The sequence below is a fragment of the Bombus vosnesenskii genome, unplaced genomic scaffold (genome assembly GCF_011952255.1).
Source record: "Bombus vosnesenskii isolate JDL3184/JDL3185 unplaced genomic scaffold, Bvos_JDL3184-5_v1.1 scf7180000013436, whole genome shotgun sequence".
NCBI lineage: Eukaryota > Metazoa > Arthropoda > Insecta > Hymenoptera > Apidae > Bombus > Bombus vosnesenskii.
This window is the reverse complement of record NW_022883050.1, coordinates 883,477-900,526: the sequence shown is the minus strand read 5'-3', so window position 1 is coordinate 900,526 and position 17,050 is coordinate 883,477. Positions and strand designations below refer to the sequence as shown.

At 35.9% G+C, this 17,050-nt stretch overlaps 1 protein-coding gene across 1 annotated transcript; it reads right to left on the bottom strand.

Moving 5' to 3' along the window:
- Positions 1-402: 402 nt before the first annotated feature.
- LOC117238143 lies at positions 403-1,838 on the bottom strand. Its single transcript, XM_033502800.1, has one exon. It carries the CDS (start codon positions 1,739-1,741, stop codon positions 524-526), a length of 1,218 nt encoding a protein of 405 aa, XP_033358691.1. The 5' UTR covers positions 1,742-1,838; the 3' UTR covers positions 403-523.
- Positions 1,839-17,050: the final 15,212 nt, after the last annotated feature.

Below are 17,050 nucleotides of genomic sequence, written 5' to 3'. Positions count from 1 at the left end.
GTATAATTTCAAACATTTTACATAATGCGCATAAGGAATCTATAAATTATATCGCTCTTCATTTTTTAGTTATAATGAAATTACGCTGATTAACATCCGTAAAATATCGCCTAGTACTCCTGCGAATATGTTTTGCCAGTGAACATTAGAAAATTAATATCTACGTACTGATAATTCGTTGCACGATGTAAAAGAGAGGAAAAAGGTAAAAAAGAAGGATAATTAATGATACGCTTCGTACAAAGAACATATCTTATATTTTACATTTCTATGATATTTTTTACAATAACTTCGCTCTTATTTGTAGATTCTGCAACTGCTATATACATTTCAAATTTCAAACAATAAAATTTGACTCTTCAACAAATCGTCCAAAATTATAAAACTTAACAATATCCAATATTCAATTATAAAATTCGTGATTAAAATTTTAGTAATAATAAAAATTACATTTGTTTGGTTTTATTGATTTATAAAAGCGTGGATTCTGTTGATCGTAACTAGTGTAACAAATACTGATCATTTACAGCACATAATCCAGGCACCCAAACTCATTTAATTTCAGCAACATATTCGCCAAAATTTCATTAATTTCATCTCCACCTAAGTGATGCAACGTTTCTATCCACTCTGACATGTCCATTTGATCGAAATCTTCCAGTCCTTTATCAGACTTTCCCATCACCATAGGTAGGAAAAACGCGGCAATGAAAAATCCAAACAGACCTTTCTTCTTATAATCCTCGTAGAAAGCCTCGAACGGATACTGTTCACAGTCCATATCATTCTCTTTAAGACACTGTATCAAAGAGTCATGATAGGCTTTCAAAACATTATCCAACATATTTTTGTCGATATCCTTCGCGCAATGCAGACATACGAACGTAGACAGATCCAAAATCGGCGACCCATACCGTATTAATGCGAAATCGATAAACATAGTTTTCAGTTTATCATTTTCGTTTTTGAACAACGTGTTATTTATCGTGAAGTCGCCATGACATAGCGTGGCGAGAGGTTCCTCGACTTCGACAAATTTCAGAATCAAATCCTCATACGCGTTCTCTAATCGAGCTTCGAGCTTGTCACAGAATTGTTTATCGTGGCCTTGCTTTCGAAGGTAGTCGAGCCACCTGGTCGCAGTTTCATTGAATACATCACTCATAATGGTGCCTGGGTAGAACCTAACTTCCTGGATACCGTTCACGAAATCGAAGAATTCTTCCTTATGATTCTTCTTTATCGCGTACGCTCTCGCGTGGAACCTTGCGATTTCTCGAAACGCAGCTATAGTATATACCAGAGGTATATCGTTCTTCCATTTGCACAAGCTGTAACCTCGCTGAGTAATTACATTCTCTAGGACGATCACCGAATTAAAAGAGTCATCCTGTTCAACGTAAACACAACGAGGCAGTTGATCGTAATACTTGGCGTACTTTTTGTAGAACAATATCTCGTTGTGGAACTGTTCGTTCAATTTCATCATTTCTCGTAAATGGCTCAACGATGACGGTATCTTTATCACAACGCTGTTCGATGTTTCCTTCTCTTCGTCGTCATTGTTGGCAGTCGAGTTAGAGACGATATTGACGAAGAATAAACTCGACACGAAGAAGGAGTCGTTAGGAGTGGATACTTCGTATCGTATATCATTGAAATTTTTGCCGAGATTCGTGGTTATCTTGCCGACCAGAGGATCTAACCAGGCGTGACAATTCTTCGTTTGTTCGCACATCATGGCATCACCAATTAGCAATGAATATCGCGACGATTGCTCGAGTTCCTTTTAATTACAGTTACGATCGTAGACTGACGATGACAACGACCATCGCAACTGAGAGTCAACTATCATCTCGTATACACCGATAACATTGACTATGTGACGAAACGAGGCACGAGAGGTAGAGTGGGAGACGTAGAGTACAGACCATGATATAGCGAATCTCTCACATTGAGGAAGTAAAGACTCATTCATAGTCACACGATACTTCGGCAAAGCCGTGATAATATTCCTAGAAAAAGAGTGGTAGTGATGGAGTCAAGTACGTTGCAAGTAGGTTCGATCATTAACTGTTTGAAATTAGTTAAATTAATTAAATTGTCCAATGCAGTACTCTTTGCATTTTTCAAGATATGTTGAAATACTTGAAGCTTCCTGTGTTTTTTAACTTTTAAATAAAATTGTATTGTACAGGCTTATACGAAATAGTTTAAATTAAGTGAAGAAAAGCATAAATGCATGAAGCAAATGGTAAAACTTTTCTTTAACAATAGAGTATTCTCGGTATGTTCACATTGTCATTTTAACTGAAACAAGAATAATATAAGTATTTCAAAAGATAAGAAGTAATACTTTCAAGTACACCTGTATGCAAATGCGACAGATTCGAACGCTATATAAATACTTTGGGTAATAAAAAGTGCTTGCAAAATGTCTCTAGCATCAAGCACTGATCGAATAAATTTGAAACTATAGAAATTAGATAGAGAAATTTAATTAAATAGAAAATATACAAATTCTCCATTTACTTGAATTAATTTTTATCGGCTATCATTCTTAATCATGAGGAATTCTTAATTATGAGGGATCAAAGATGCAAAAATGTAATGTGTGATATAAAATACTCAAGCATAGTACTTATTCATTATATTCACTCGTTATATTTCTGCTTAAGTTCCTTCTCTTTTGTATTTGTATAAAATATGAATAAACATTCGCAGTCTAGTTAGAAGTGCAAATACCAAAGTAAAATTTATAGGAATCCTTGTCATATTCACTGCCTACAATTCTATATAGTTTTCTTCTATTTGTTATAGGAGTTCAACGAGATATTCAATGATTCGATTAGTATCCGTAAGAATTTTGACTCATTAGAATGTATACTTATAAGTTCAACTCATTTAACTCATTCTGAAGTTCAAAACCAGCTTCTGAACATCAAATATTTCGCAACTTACAACGAACGAACTCTTGTACTTCACGAGGAGTATCCAGAAATGAACCCTGTATATTGAATTTAATTTGAATTATACGTATGTAAGTTAACATAATGTTGAACTTGATCCCATCACTAGTTGTGATGTAATCAGTTAACTGGAAGTATACTTGGACGTAGATTAAATTACATATGCAATGGTTATTTGAAAAAAACAAGGCGTGGCTTATTCAATCATATACACTTTATTGCATAATTCACCACTCCCTACTATATTCGACAATAATTCTAAACAATGATTACACGCTATCATATATTTATCGTTCTTAGCATTCTATAACTCGCTGTCATGGTCTTTATGATGCATGTTGTTTGCACTGTTTTTATGTTTCCTGAATAGGTGTTGTGATTACACTGCGGATATTTATACAAATTCACGCTTTTGTGTACGTAACTAACGAATCTAAAGTAATTGTAAGCAGAATTTTGTTTTCCCTGCAGAATATTATAACGAGTACACTTGGATCTTTTATATATTCTGTGTATTTTTGCATCTACAAATTTCGTATAAACACATAAAAATTCTCAGTCTAGTTATGACTTTATCGCTAACACGACAGATGTTCCTGCCGGTGCTGGAGACTATGTGAAGTATAACGTGTCCGCGTGTAAATTGGATAAGAAGAGAAACTTCTGTGTTAGCTACTTTAGTATGTTCTTTTACGTTCCTGTATGTTTTGAATAATTATAAAACAAGTTTTTCTAATAGAATTAATTTAGTTTGTAAATATTTAATATTTGATTTATCATTGTGTTCTACATTTAAAATTTGCTGTTCTTTCGTACCGATGTGTATAAACCTTAACGTCGCAATTGATAATTATGCCCACTTAAACTTAACTCTCGTAAATGTTCCAGGAACAAGCATATAGAGAAGAGCGAGAGGAAAATTTAACGTGTGTATGATACAGGAAAAGATGTCATTTTTTAATTTTACATTTTTTAATTTTCTTCAATTCTCAAACTAGTAGAATAAATTCGTAAATTTTATGCAGCTATTTTTGTGACAAAAGCTGTTTCAAATATGGCCAGTAGTTTAGTCAAGTAGCAAATAAAACCGAATTTACACTGTGTGGTTTCATACTGCAGTTTCACAATGGATGATTCATCGAAAAACATCATTGTCGTCCTCCTCGTTCCATCCGCAATGATTCTCCAAGGTGAATGGTGTAAATTCAGCTTTATTTCTTATTTGACTAAACTATTGAATATTGTCTGAACCAGCCTTAATCTCTAGGCGGCAATGTATTTCAAGGACAGCCAGAGTCCGTCCCGATACTCAACCGCAAGCAATCATCTTCGTTTAATTCTGAACCTGTTCTCAGAATCAATCTCTAGGATCTAGACTCAAGGCAATTTCATTTTCTCTCTGTTCTGCCACTTTTTCTCTTACCAAAGGTTCGTTGAGCTCGCGAAGGTGCGACGATCTTGGCAAAAAGAGACCTCAAGAGGAATTTCTCCGAACAACACCGAATAGTGCGCGACAATGAAAGGGAAAGAAACAGGCCGAAAAGGATGATAAAGAAGCGACCAGCGCAACTGGAGCAGGCGGGTGCCACGATCCAGAAAGGCAAGCAGCGCAAAATCGTCTTCTCCGCTCGCGAGATGAAATTAACCGAATTGGCTGCGCACGAGTGGACTCTTCTGACGTTCCAGACAAAACGAAAGCTGCGATACCGCGGGAGAACGTCTCGAGAGAAGACGTTTAGTGGTCTTATTTGTAATTTTGTAATTACAAAGAGTCCTGTGTCAAAAATATGCAACAGTATAGGCACTTCTGAACAGTAGCGTACAAAGTACATATGTAACCTTGGTCAACGTTGTTTTTTTATGTGGTTGACGGTTCAAGTACGAAGCTACTCGTCCACATGTCGTGAACCAACGATATCACGCTCAATTCTGTACCATGTACTTTTTTTTCTTTTTAGCTTCGCATGAAATTTATAAAATTTTTAGGAACCAGTGCGTCCGCCCATTCGCGATATGCGTTTATGAATTTTACATCAAACATAGCAGATTCATGCTTCGTTGACTAATCTGATATTCTAATAAATTATACTTTCGTAATTTGTTTCATCGAGCGTATTTTTCGTCGACATTTGATTTAGAAAAAGTTCACGAGTTAGCAGAGTCGGCCTTCATCTAGCAAATGGCGCAGGTTATTCGTATATACTCGGGTATTTCAACGAAATTGATTACCTTTCTCTGTTCGAATGAAACACGCGAGAAAGCTTTTTCAGTTCGAATAACCACCTGGAGCGATTTCGTCGGAATCGATTGGTCCCCGCATATCTTTCCGCGGTTTAAATAAAATATTCCGCTAAACCTGTTTCCCACTCGAGCTTTCCCACTGCATTTTCCCGAACCAATGATAGAGGTTCTTGCGAGCAACGATAATTTCTGTTCGTCACCCTGTCTGTTATTTTCCCGTTGAAAATTCCGCGAGACATAAAGACGGGTGGTGTTAAGAAGGAATAGCAGCCAGTACTCTTCGGTACAAACCGAGGCAGATTAAATTTCCATTGTAAATTTCATTCGATATGGCTCTTCAGCTACGTGACGATTTACCTCATCCCCTTGAACTGTCTTTCATTTATGCAACGACGAGCTACGTCGTCGAACCTTCAGACACGGAAAATAATACGCGTTAAACTGCTTATCGATCCATCCTCCAGGATGCAGTCCTGTAATAATTGATCAATAGACACTGTATAATGAACTGATTGTTCGATGGATATTGATATAGATATATCGTATAGCCACGAAAGTGTTTGATTATGCCGAGTGTTCAGAATATTTTGTGTAGAATTATTCACAGCGACCGGAGAGAATTATTCGTACGTGGCAAATATTGGATTTAAATGGCTAACATTCTTGAGCAGTGTACATTTTCAAACGTTTGTCTATCGGTCTGTAATGATTCTTAATTTACAAGAAACGATAGTTCTCGTTACTAGTTTTGAAACTGGTTATAAATATTATAATCCTGAAATTTTATGTCATCTACTGTACTTAGAGTGAATAAATTTCATTTTTCCATAATCTATAAAAAAAGATGTTATTCTTGAAAACAAAGTTCTTATTAATAGGCGAAGTTTGAAGAATTAAAAAATATATTGATAAATTGTTCACGTAACTTTTTTTATGATTTTACATGGAAACTTGAATTACATGTTCTTCAGTACCTGTCCCTGGTATTAAAAATTTTTTTATTTTAATAGGTCTCAGGTCATGCGAAAAAAACGCTGAAAAAGGAAGATACCCACTTCACATTTAGCGCTCTGCTTCTACAACGTCACTTTACATTCTCCATATTTCATTATCTTTCATATAACGTTAAATCATGTACATTTAAAACATTTTTATCCCTTCAAACAGCACTTATATAAAATTGAACATACAATTGCTCAAAGGATAAAATTTCGAAATTATTTTCAACCTTCAATCGCGGCCGCCTATCACGAATAAAAATCTCAGCACGATAATTCCACGTTTAGTCAGGCCGTTTAATTCCGTGTGCTTTAAGCTTTCAATCACGCTCGCCATTCCGTATTGTATCGATAAAAAGCGGACTTTTAATTGGAGAAAACAATAAAGGAGAAAGGAAAAGCCGGTATAAAAAAATCCAATGCTGCTCTTGCCAATTTTTCTTACGAATCAATGACCTAGTAAACGAATTAAATTAGTTAGCTGCCATAACGATTTACTTTCTCGAAGAACGAGCGGTAACGAGAACATCCGTTACCTATTAGCGTTACTTGTTCAGAACTAGTCACTCATTAACATAACGAGCATCCTAAAACACTTCTTGCATCGGTATCTACAACTCAACTGTAAGATTTTTGTGTATTCTAGGTGAAAAATTTCCATTCTTTTTCTGTTTCCATGTTTAATCAACAGATCGAATGAAATGTTTACTTTGAATTAACGAATTTTTGCGTCTCGATGTTCTTTTCAAGATAAAGGCAGAAGAGTCAAATAAAAATATTTGTCGAAGTTTGAGAAGTAAAATTGCACATGGATTGCAAATATTTTCATTTTGATCGATTTTATGGCTGTTTAATCTGGATTGTATGTTTTTCATTGAAACTGTAAACTTTCGAGATTCCGAAATTTGGACAGTTGGAATCGATCCTTTAGGATAATTCTTAGAATAGTTTGAGAACTTAACGAATATTGGAATTCATATATTCGCAAACAATTATATAAATAGTAGTTGCTCTTTCCCTAAAAACGCTTTTTAATTTGACTTAAGTTGATACGTTTCTATTTAACGAACAAGAATTTTTTACACGAGTAGCTGTACCTGAACGTAATGTATCTGTCGAGAAAATCCATGCTCGTTAATCTATCAAGAATTTCTCGCTTTATGATATCTGTATTAATTCTGTGATAATTGTAATATCCACTCTATTCTGTAATAATTATAATATCTGCATAATATCCGTGTTAATTTCCTTTCGAACAGACCAAACAATTAAAAACCGAGCGGATTATTCTGACTTAAATTCAATATAGAACATTATAGAAGGGTCTTTAATTAAATCTAAGCTAGTATATTAAAAAAACAACCTTAATAAGATTTAAATATTAATTGCACACGAGTACAATTTACATTTAAACGTACGTATGATTTCTCCGTGTATAGAATTTCATAACAAGCTAAACCAAGTTGCAGAAACGATGTGCAATGAACAAGAGAACTCGAAACGTAGAAAACACAGGACGATCTGCTTGAACCCTGAGCATGAATAGAGCCTGTGGCCGTTTGCTTTCCGAAAATCGAAGGATCGATGGCCTGCTGAAAAGAGATAAATATAACGCCGCAACGGAATCATAAATAACGCTATCCGATGCTGGTGGTGCTCCATCTCGTTGTATCACCACCCTCTGGACGTTCTCGGAATCAATACTACTCCAAGTATTTCTATACTCGTAACCGGCAGGATACTCACTTTACCAAGTTCTTGTCATTCTAAATTCTAAATTCGTGAAGACAGAGACGGTCGTTCTATCGTTTCGACGTCAGTTGCGAAGTCGAAGAGGAGAAGCGAGAGGAATAAACGGCTAGGGTACGAGGAGGTGGATGTCGTGGTGCTGCCGTCTCCAGATTGTTCCGAGCATATTGTACGGAGGATCGTAGTAAAAAGTTTACGAGCAGACTCGTGAAATAGCCGGAAGTACGACGAAACCGATGGAACCGGTTCCGCTCGAGATCGGTGAATAAGAGTGAATGAGAGCGGGGATGCTGGACGGTTGGGAAAAGGGCTTGGAAAAATGTAAAAGGACCGTGTCGATGAATTCCCGTGGCACGGTGGATCAAGCAAAGAAACCCGGTACACCCATTCACGTCCCGTTTTTCTCGATAAATAAGCTCCAGTGTTGGTCGTCATATTTCTTTGTCGCGCCATGGTCTCAAGCAAGACTATCTGGCGGGATCGTGGCGCGCCGTTATTTACGATTCGATGGAAGATTTATCATCGAATTGATTTTCCGCGCGCCCGATTGGATTAATTTTCGCTACGCTTGCTACGCCACGGGCCCGTTGGCTGTTCGTTGTTTCCTTCCGTTCGCTTCTTTCGTTTCCGCCCCAAGCTGCCTGTTGAATCGCCGGTTGCTCCCACTGCATCGAACCGCAGCGTCGTCTTGACTACGATTCCCTCTTAGTTCCCGATAATTTATAGACCGACGGGCTAAAGGTTATGGGTTCGGTATGCAGATTCGCACGATGCTGCAGGATTTTGCCGTTGTCTTTTGTCTTGCGAGATTTAAAGCGTTGGAAAAGGTATGCGGTTTTATCGACTACTTGTTGTTGATTGGTTAATACTTTCTGTTGTTTGTAGTAACAATTTTCTAAATTCATAGCATCCACGTTTGTACGAATACGTATTACTATTGTCATTATCCCTATGTTTTATTTCTCGTATTTTTATTTCTTGCTTCAAGAGAAAGAAGTTTCTGTTTGCTTTTTCGAACTATTGTTTCTGAATTTCGTATATTTTCGATATAATTTCAATGTTTATGCATATATAGTAGTTTACGTATACGGAGGCGAGAAGCTACACGTGTCCTTAACTTCTTACATTAGACTGTAGTACTTTGATTTACATGTATTCAAAGTTTAATAGCCATTTGCGATAGATCAATTATTTTTGGAAATTATTAAAACGAATTGCTACGGAAATTAGGTGATAGGATGTTATTCGTTCAAAGATGGTATTTCATCATCGAAACAATCTCTTCGAATTTTTCTTATTCCAATCGTGTCTCCGTATCAGTTCAGATACTGAAGATTTGAATATAGTGTATTATATAATTTATTTGGAAAAGTGATAAGTGACAAATACCTTCCATTCTTACAATAATGAATATTATCATTTTAATGCTTCCTTTTTAGTATATTTGAAACAATGAACAATGAAAACAAGAATAGAAAAAGAACATTTTAAATGAAGAAGGTAAAATCCAACCAGTTTTGGCTGTACCTATTTGTATCAGAAAAATTCATTTTTTTTTGCCAGTAATCGTAAAGACATAAGCTTGTGAAACGTAATTGGGCATTAAATTCCAAAATGACGCAAGAAGAAGGAACGAGTCGGTGACGTGCAATGTATTTCGGAGGGAATAGTAGAATTTCTCGACTTAAAACCTAGAAATTTGCTTCACCAAATTTGAAAAAAGAGAATCTTTCCGAAAGCAATTAGACATTAATCTTGAACAGAATTTGATACATTTTTTAACTGAATGCTGATGTAACGTTGAGTGACTAATTGATTAACATGCACGATCCATGACCTCGTAATTAAAAAGCAGAAAAATAAAATTATCCGCAAGAGTATGCACATATTGTTCACCTATTACCGTCATAACCATTTCCCCTATCATTAGCAAATATCAACGACCAGTAATAAACTTTCCACTCTCTTAAAATTGGTCACCAGCCGACCGCGTTCACGCTCGAGTACACGGAATTACATACCACGAGCCGGCTCATTTCTATGTCCCCTACCCGGCATATGCTCAATTTCTTGCCGGTAATCGATGTCCCTCGTTAGCGCGGTCGACAATCTTGAGTTCACCAATAACGAAGGGGAAACTCGGGTTCGCCATTGCGCGGGTCTTGTAACGTAACCTGAACCACCCCCACTGGAATTGCAGCGCGTCGGAGGCTCCTAATATCTAGACCAATTTACTTACTTATCGGAGATTGCGCTACGGTCCGAACTTCCATACACACAGACGAAGAAAATACACGCGTAGCAAGTACACGTACATACATTCTTCTTCTAACTCTCCAGGTTTCCCTATAGAAACTCCGGGATCGTTTTTCTACGCGTCTGACGAGATTCAGCCGCAGGGTGGAAACCGGAGAGTTTCAGGGGCAGAGAGTGTTCGGAAGGCGACGCAGCTATCTCGGTTATCTAAGAGACGTTTAAGCAAAAGTTGTGAATTTGAATTTTAAAGCAGACTCCGGGGCCGCTGCTCCGGCAACCAGCTTCCTCCTCTTTCTTCAACCGCCCGTGCCTTGGCTAGATTGAAAGATCCTCCTACGACAGCTCACCCTTCCGACCCCGCTCTTCCTCACGCCCGTCTCGCCACACCGCGTTGCCGTTTCTCTCTGAGCGACACGAATGTTTTACGAGCTGGCTTGAAACCGCGAGCCGTGAAATGAGAGAATTAAGAGGGAGAATCTGTTGCGTGCCAACACACGATGGCCCTGGGGCTTGGAATTTTTAAGTCAGCCTGGTCATGATACTACAGCTCACTTTGTATACTTCGGATTAATAAAAAGACGTAGCGAGGTCGTAAAACTATGTAAACCATGAAGAATCGGCGTCGTTGCTGTCGTTGCACTCGGGGCTGTATGTACATTGCATTCTCTTTCGTAATATGACGTATAATACGATGGAGGGACTTGCTAGGTAATTTCAAGTTTTTTCAGCCGGTACTGGAAATATTATTCTAGTGGCAGGTTGGCTTAAATAAACAAAATATTAATTAGACTACTGACTGCTGTATTTTCTGGCCATCGAATTAGAATTACGTCGAGAAATTTCACTTCTACATCTGCGATGGATATTCCACGCTCTACTGTGTGTCATAGTAGTATGCACTGTCACATATTACAGCGGTTCTCAAAACTGTTACCATAGATTCTTATTTTCCAATGGAACGTTCTTGTTGTTATCAAACTCTAGATATTATTTTCACAGTGTAAAATTCCTGTGTTATTCATACAAAAGTACTAACGAATGGTACGAAATTTAATATATTTAGATTTAATTGATTATATATGATATAAATGCCAGAACAAATACGATACCGTGTGAATTCTTTTTGCGATCATTTTATATCAGATAAATACTCGATTGTCTCTCTTACTGCCAAACAGCCATTGTATCGACGAGTATCCTCGTATTCTCAATGGTCAGACAATTCATCGAAATTGAAGATCATTGAAAATGTTCGGTTAATTAGCAGTGCACTTATCATTAAACATCACATCGGCCGAATCTGAAAACAAAAATTAAAATAACGAGCTATTGTAGTAAAATATAAAGGTAGTGAATATGCAGTAATAGGATATCAGCTACTATGAATGCAAAAGGAGAAAACACGAATTAACATGTATTTGTCAAACACCTTAGTAATTAATAAACATTGCTTCTACAATTCGTTTGCGTGTTTCAATTTCACTAAAAAGATGAAAATTGAAAGTTTTGAATGATTCTAATTCGAATATTAGAGAACATGTATATACACACATCATTGAAATTAAAGAACCTTAATTAATAATTCAGGAAATTAAGATACCTAGATTTTATTCAGGTTTTAAAAAAACGAAAGCGTGGCAGAAAATAAAGCGTTACATAAATATCGAAACGAAGGGAAAGGGTGCTAACGATAAAAGAATTCAAACGGAATTCCAAACGTCGTTAATAGCACTTTGTATGCTTGCGTGTGAAACGCGCATTCAAACCACATAACAGGCATCGTCGTTGGCGAGGAAGTACGTTTCGACTGTTTACGAGGCAACAAAATGCTTGAAGAGACGAGTTTTACATATCGAACGGTCGTTCAGCTTTGGAAGTCGAGTTTGTGACTTTTCAGTTCCCTGGGAATTCGGCCTGTGTACCCTCCTCTGCCCGAGCGTATTGCCGATTTGTTTGGTCGTGAAATCGTTGAAGCAACTTTCGGTGTTTAGCAAATTGTTTCTTTCGTTTAAGTTAACTGAACGATGATAATTGGGAAACTTGAAATTGCTAACTAAGCGTACGAAAAAGTATTAATAATTTTTGTAGCAGATATATTTTATCATGTTTCTAAGTCATCTATTTTGGAATTAGATATTTCACAGCATTGTCGCAACCTCTATTTTGTTAATCATTTTTTATCCTTCATCATATCACGCACTGATAGAATTTACAATCGTATTGCATGTTACTGCGCGTATCAGTTTTCAAAATTTCCAATGAATTCAATAATAGATCAATCATGAGTTTGATAACATTTCATATTCGTATTGTTTCATAACGAAACACGTTCCTACATTTGCGCAAGACCCATTCCAACGGGGTCCTTTTATTCACTTTTGTTCCCAATCTTTGAATTATAATTTCGTTTCTCCGCGGCGACGTATGTCAAAAGAAACATCATGACAAAGAACAAAGCGTTCTAGTCGATCAGTCGAGAAAGGTCAGGCGAGCTTTTCGCGGATAAAAGGCTGGTTACATAGCAATGCAACGCTCCCAATAGAGCTGATCCATAATTAAATTAATCCAAGCCCATTGTGGCCATCCGTGAGTCGGTCCAGTCGGCTATTCTGGCTTCAATCATTCGTTTGACCACTGATTCAATGCGAAATCTTTCTCACGAAAAATAACGCTTTCGTGGAATGGAAATACGGATGTTTCATCCGTGTGTTTCGCTTTAAAGTGAATTTCGAATAGTAATCGTAATTTTAGTGTGAGAAACAAAGTTACAGTAAAAGCGATCGCTCACGTTATAAAAAGCAGCGCGAAACTTTATGGCTGGCTGGTATTGAGGTCAAAATTCGTCGCCAGAACGTGTGGCGTATAAACGAGTGGAAATCGAGATAAAATTAAGTTGGCAGTTGGGTAATTTATTATTTATAATATTTTATATTGTTACTTAATTCTATAATAACAATAGTTATTTATTAACAATTCACGGTTTATGTTTGGAATATAAATTGAATTTGTTTTTCAACAAGGTTTCGAATAAATTTGACAATAAATCATGTAAAAAATATAGAAAATATCGAAAATGTAGGAAATATCTATAACTCGTTAGATTGAGTGTTGGCAAAAATATAAATATGTATCCATCGGCAGCCTATTCGGTAACATAAGTAAATCTATGAAAGAATATTGAAAGTAAAATACTTGTTATAGCAATTGCTAAGTGAAAGGAAGATTTATCATAATTTTGCATAAATATTCACAGTCTACAGATTATAGTATATATATAGTATATATATAATATTTATATTATATATATTTATTTTTATATATATTTACATACATATAGTATATATTTCTGTATCGATTTTTTCAGAGGCAGAAGAAAACTAAATAGTAAAATGGAAACATTCATGTTTGTGACTATGACCCTGGGAACATGGAAAAGCTCGATCGTTCGAGAAAATCGCTTTAGGCGGGATTATCTTTACACTTCATTTATCTATGAAACGACTGAACTTTCCTCCTCAATGTCATTTCGTATCCTTAACGACAGAGCAGATAATTATTTTTGAGGGCCGTTTTGTGTGTCTTATCTTTTACGACTATGCCACGAAACTTGTAATGACCAAGATTTGCGATGAACTTGCGCACGGAACTTTCGAGATTCTAGAGCTGATGCGAGTGAAATTAGATCATACAACGAAATAGTACTAAGTATTAAAGAAGTCTATGAAATAGGTCTAATCGATTCAATCGATTTGATAACTTCGAACATTGAAGTTTCAAATTTCAATTAAATTTTAATTAAAATCCTCATAGGTCACGCTTAACACTAGAACTACCGAAGCGTTTAAAATCAGAAGCAGAATCGATTTATTTTCATCACATTGTTTTAATTCTGATCAACTATGAAGGATACATTCAATACATATGAAAAATCAGTAATTATAGCGTCAATGGACAATAATTCTTACAAATCATTCCTTCTGAAGGAAGAAAAGTATTCAAATCGTAACTAGATCGCAAGCTGGACCCAAATAAGGAAAAGATTATCGAGAATTCAGAAAAATTATAAGCAAACATCAAAGAATTTAGAAAAATCATTATTTTTTTATAATAAATTCAATCTGAAACTACTATATATGGAAAAAAGTAAAGAGCAACTTTCTCGTCGGAGAAATGTCTTTATGAAGAAGCAAACAGAAATTGTAAAAATATAAGTATTTTTGTAAAAGGGAAATACAAATTTCACCGACTTTCGTGTACGTCTTTGAAGCTGTATTTCGAAAGCTTCACCGCATTTTGTCACCTTCCTCGATCAATGAAACGAAATCGGCTCGATCTTGTTTGTACGCAGTTCGTATCGAGTACAGCTCGAAATCGTATTACTTTCAGAATGGCGCTCGAAGTTTTGTACAATGCGTTATACGAGGGATTGTCAAGAAAGGCGCGTCATTAAAAAGACGAGAAGTCACGGGAAACGTCGAACGCGCTTTTCTCGAAGCAATTCAACTTCCGTGAACGTTAGTCGCGAAGAAACGGGTGCATAAAGGGCTGCTCGGAATCGAAAACTTCCTCCTCTCTTAAAAGATCGTCATTCTTCAAACGCCTGAAGGGTTGCTCACGACTTCAACTCTCTTAAAATTTTTTATACGACAACGCACATCAAGGATCCTTCTCTTTTTTTCGCTCGTTTCTCCTTCTCTTTCAAAAGAGGAACGTCAAATTTTCCTTTATTAATTCGGACCATTATTTACTAATATTTGAAAATAACAACATTTCTCCATCGAATTTGCAATTTATGACGTTTATGAAATACACGAACGTATCGCGAGTTAGATACTTGGAAAATGAAAAAACTCTAATTTTTTCAGCACGAAATTTTAAATACGCACGATACGAAGTTTAAAAGTTTAATGTGGCACACTTCCGAATATAACAATTTTATTTCATGTTCGTTACATATCCGAAATGAAAAATTTGTATGTTATAAATTCTTGAAATACGGTCTGCTTTCAAGCTATATGTAGCGAGAATTCAACGCATACACGATTTTGTTGCTCAAATACTGTTAGCAAATAATTACAACAGTATCAATAACAGTATCACCGCCAGTAGTACACAGACAACAGTAAATTTTCTAGAAAGAGGTGTAAACATACAAATATAATTAGCAAATGATAAGGATAATGTCCGTAAAATGTTGTACGGTTTTTTTCCTTAACGCCACGGTAGCAAATATCTTGGAAGGAAACCGTATAAATTTAGAACGAAGCAAACAATTTCAAACATCCAAATACGATAAGAAAAAAAGAACTTGCCTATCGAATAGACCTACTGATACTTCATTTGCATAGCAATTACTTTTCATTGGTATCTCTAAAGTCGAGATACAACTCGAAGAAGAAATCTGTGCTGAGGTGGATTAGGCGAGCAAGCATGTGACTAAATTCAATATTTACGCGAACCGTCCGCTCGTGTAATCGTGTTGCAATTAAGAGCAGCAAAATTCGATTATGTAGTCGCCTGTTCTCGGCAGTGCGCTGTAATTAGCGGCGAAACCCGTAGAAAACGAATCGTGCGGTTAGAACGTCTGCCAAAGTGATAACAAGCCAATTACGTTTGCGTTTCGATCTTTCAACGCGACACGACAAGTCTATCTGCTATTTGCGAAAACATAGTCCACTTCGAAATCGTACTTCTGCCTCTTAGTACTTCTAATTAGTATCGCATGCAAACAGAACGTCGAGAATTCTATGAATAAGTTGTTAACGAAATTACTTCTCTTTCAATTATATTGTGATAGATGGTTAGGTAGATGATGAATCATCAGTTTCTGCACAAAGCTATTTGCTTCATAGGACAAAATAGATTTCTTGGAATCAACGAAGCTTTAGTATGTTGAAATCTAATGTTGAACTTTGCGTAGCATAATTAATCTGGTTGTATATTGCGAGACACTATCGACGTTTGATATAATTAGACTGTGGATTTTGAAACATTTATAGAAAATGTGAAGATACAAAGATGTACAGAAAATACATAACGTGTGTGAAAAAATATATAAAGTTGTGTTGATCGTAACATTTAATAGGCAAAACAAATTTATACTTGGTTCTATTTTTTCACTCGTGTTTATAAAATTTACATAAATATCCGCAGGATCGTGTCATGTCATATCTCGCAAAAATCAAAATACTGTGTACTTTAGGCTTAACAAGATCAAAAACAGCGCAGCCAATGAGGAGGAAGTTACTTCGATCGAGTAAGAATTTCAGGTTTCCGTGAAAAAAGAGCATTGTGAAAATATTGGTTTGCAAGCAGATCTTAACTCATTCTATATAGAACAAAAGGAATAAACTGTATTTAACAAAACAATAGAAATCATACGCTAATAATGTAAAGGAATCATACTTGAAGTGTTAATTTTTTGAAAATATTTAAGTTTCGCGGGTTAACATTATTTTTGTAGCTTGTTAGATTTATTATAGCCATTTTTCATCTTATTATCGCATTATATGTATCTCATTAATGGTGTTATACTTATGCTGCACGGTTGTCTAATTCTATTTGCGGCTTTCATCTGGCATTAAATGGCTGTGCAAACATATAATTCTAATTAATCTACCTAGCAGACTGTTAGCTTTCTCTATTCTACGTTTTAACATTTTTAAAGTTATTTTACATTTTCGTGTCTTGATAATTTCACCTAGTTGTTTTTGGTAATTATTTCATGCATCAAGATAAAAGGATGTGTTTAACTAGATCTTTTACTCTTTATAATTTGTTCTTTGTATGCACAGCTGCTTTTAATTAATATTCTTTACTGCTAAAAGCATAGTCGCT

Bases quoted from the DNA above. Each gene is read 5' to 3' on its own strand.
- LOC117238143 (XM_033502800.1), bottom strand. From the start codon at position 1,741: ATGATGTGCGAACAAACGAAGAATTGTCACGCCTGGTTAGATCCTCTG.